Here is a 2,500-nt window from a genome sequence, read left to right on the forward strand (position 1 = left end):
TTCTTCTTCTTCTTCTTCTTCTTCTTCTTCTTCTTCTTCTTCTTCTTCTTCTTCTTCTTCTTCTTCTTCTTCTTCTTCTTCTTCTTCTTCTTCTTCTTCCTCTCTTTTTCCTATCTTTCTAGTCCTCCTCCTCCTCCTCCCGTGTGTTTCAAAAGAAGAGCGAGGTTAGTTTGTGTTTAAGCAATAAGAGTGTGATATTTACATGTGTTATCTTGTGTTTCTATCTTAAAAGGAACGAAAGAATGACTTGTTTTAGTTCATGTTTACCTGTACACCTCATCGTCATTGTCGTCATCGTCATCATCGTCATCATCATTATTGTGTCATCATTGCGTCATCGTCACGTCACACAGGATAACACTAACAATGGTCCCATCTACTACGTATGTACACTACAAACAACATTTACCCTCGATAACACTAATAATGCAGACACACACACACACACACACACACACACACACACACACACACACACACACACACACACACACACACACAAATAGCCGTGTGTGTGTGTGTGTGTGTGTGTGTGTGTGTGTGTGTGTGTGTGTGTGTGTGGATGTGTGCTACACGTGGTGTAGTGTCGTGGTGGTGGTGGTGGTGGCGGTAGCGGTGGTGTGGTGTGGTGTTGTGGCGGTGTGGTGGTGGAGGTGCAGTGTGGTGGCGTGTGATGTGGTGTAGTGGTGGTGTGGCGGCGGTGACGGCGCAGGCTACCTGACGAAGGTGTGTGAGTACCATGCGTCGTGCGGGCCGGCGGGCACGTGGTGATCATGCGCGGCGTCGAATGTGAAGGCGTGCAGCTTGGTGTTGGTGTGCGTGGGCGTGTGTGCGGGCGTGGGCGTGGGCGTGGCGGCGGCGGGGTAGGGCGGCGTGACGTAGGAGAAGTCCGGGTACTCTGGCACCTCCTGTGTGGGCGACGCCTTCCAGGGCGCCTCGGGCCTCGGCTCCGGCGACGCCGCGCCCTTGTGTGTCCCGCGTGACGCCGCTCGCACCGCCACGGGCGCAGCCACCGCCACGCCACCGCCGCCCTCCGGCACCGCCGCCGCCACGGGCGTGAGCGGCGAGCGGCGAGGCGAGGTGAGGGGCGAGGAGCCCTTCTTGCCCGGGCGGTGCGCTGGTGCGGGCGCGAGGGTAGCAGCGTGGGCGTGCGTGTGTGCAGGCGCGTCGGGAGAGCCCCAGGCGGGGGCGCCGTCCCTGGGGTAGTCGAGGCCGCCTGGCGCCGGCGTCTGTGGGTGGTGGTGGTGGTGCTGCTGCTGGTGCTGGTGCTGGTGTTGCTGCTGCTGCTGCTGCTGGCGTGATGAGTAGTGGTGGTGGTGGTGGTGGTGATGATGGTAGTGCTGCAGCTGCGCCGCGGCATAGGCTGAGGACAGCGGGTGCGGCGCCGCGGCGGGCGTGGCGGCGTAGGGCTGCGGGTAGGTGGGCCGCGGCAGAGAGGTGTTGGCCACGTAGGGCGCGGCGGCGGCGGCGGCGGCGGCGGCGGCGGCGGCGGCGTCGCCCTGCGGGAGGCGCTGTGTTAGTACTGGCAAAGCTCAAGGCGGTGTGGGGCGCCGCCCCCTCTAGGTCACGCCCACCCCTCCCCCCGCCCCCCCGCGCCAGGCACCCCACCCACCTGGTAGGTGACGACGGGCGGGTAGTAGGCGTGCACGCGGTGGGCGGTGGCGGCGGCGTGCGCGGCGGCGTGGGCGGCGGCGGCGTCGTAGGCGAGGCCGTACTGCAGCTTGGAGTGCACGGTGTAGTAGTGGTAGAGCCAGGCGTTGGCGCGCAGCACCGCCGCCTCGCGCTCTCCCACCACCTGGTTGGTGGCCACGATCACTGGTGCTGCTGCTGCTGCTGCTGCTGCTGCTGCGTCGCCTGCTGCTGTGTCTGCTGTGTCTGTTGAGTCTGGCTGCCCCCGCCGCCTCCTCCTCCTCCACCACCAACGCCTCCGCCGCCGGCGCCGCTTGCCGCTGGCTGCGTGTGGGTGGAGTCGGTGGCGTCCTTCACCTGCAGGACGCAGTGCACCCAGCGCCACGTGCCTCCCGCCGCCTGCAGCCGCACCAGCAGGATGCACGCGCGGTCCTGCTCGCTCGTGGTGACTGCAACACACAATAAACACATTAGCAGCCCGCCCTGCCCCTGTCAGGTAGCCGCGGCGCCACACACTGAGGCACTGCACACACACACACACACACACACACACACACACACACACACACACACACACACACACACACACACACACACAGTACTCACTGAGGCGGTGTTTGGCCTGTGCCTCCTGCAGGTGGTCAGGATGCACCAGCTGGTACCACGACACCCCGGACAGCGACTCCCGCGTGTACCCCAGGTGGAACTCCCCGCTGTGGGCAGAAAACGCGTCAAAACACACACACACACACACACACACACACACACACACACACACACACACACACACACACACACACACACACACACACACACACACACACACACACACACACACGGTCATAATATAGAGGCCACGCATCCAAAACCA

The 2,500-nt window shown here is 62.6% G+C and overlaps 1 protein-coding gene across 1 annotated transcript in view; it reads right to left on the reverse strand.

Annotated features, from left to right (window-relative positions):
• Positions 1-587: 587 nt before the first annotated feature.
• LOC123516315 (protein single-minded-like) overlaps positions 588-2,500 on the reverse strand; it is a 19,870-nt gene continuing 17,957 nt past the window's right edge. Inside the window, 4 exon segments of the mRNA XM_045275621.1 lie at positions 588-1,499; positions 1,613-1,909; positions 1,912-2,078; positions 2,236-2,342. Of these exon segments, the coding sequence (XP_045131556.1) occupies positions 714-1,499; positions 1,613-1,909; positions 1,912-2,078; positions 2,236-2,342 (1,357 nt within the window). The 3' untranslated portion in view covers positions 588-713.

The sequence above is a fragment of the Portunus trituberculatus genome, chromosome 1, assembly GCF_017591435.1.
Source record: "Portunus trituberculatus isolate SZX2019 chromosome 1, ASM1759143v1, whole genome shotgun sequence".
NCBI lineage: Eukaryota > Metazoa > Arthropoda > Malacostraca > Decapoda > Portunidae > Portunus > Portunus trituberculatus.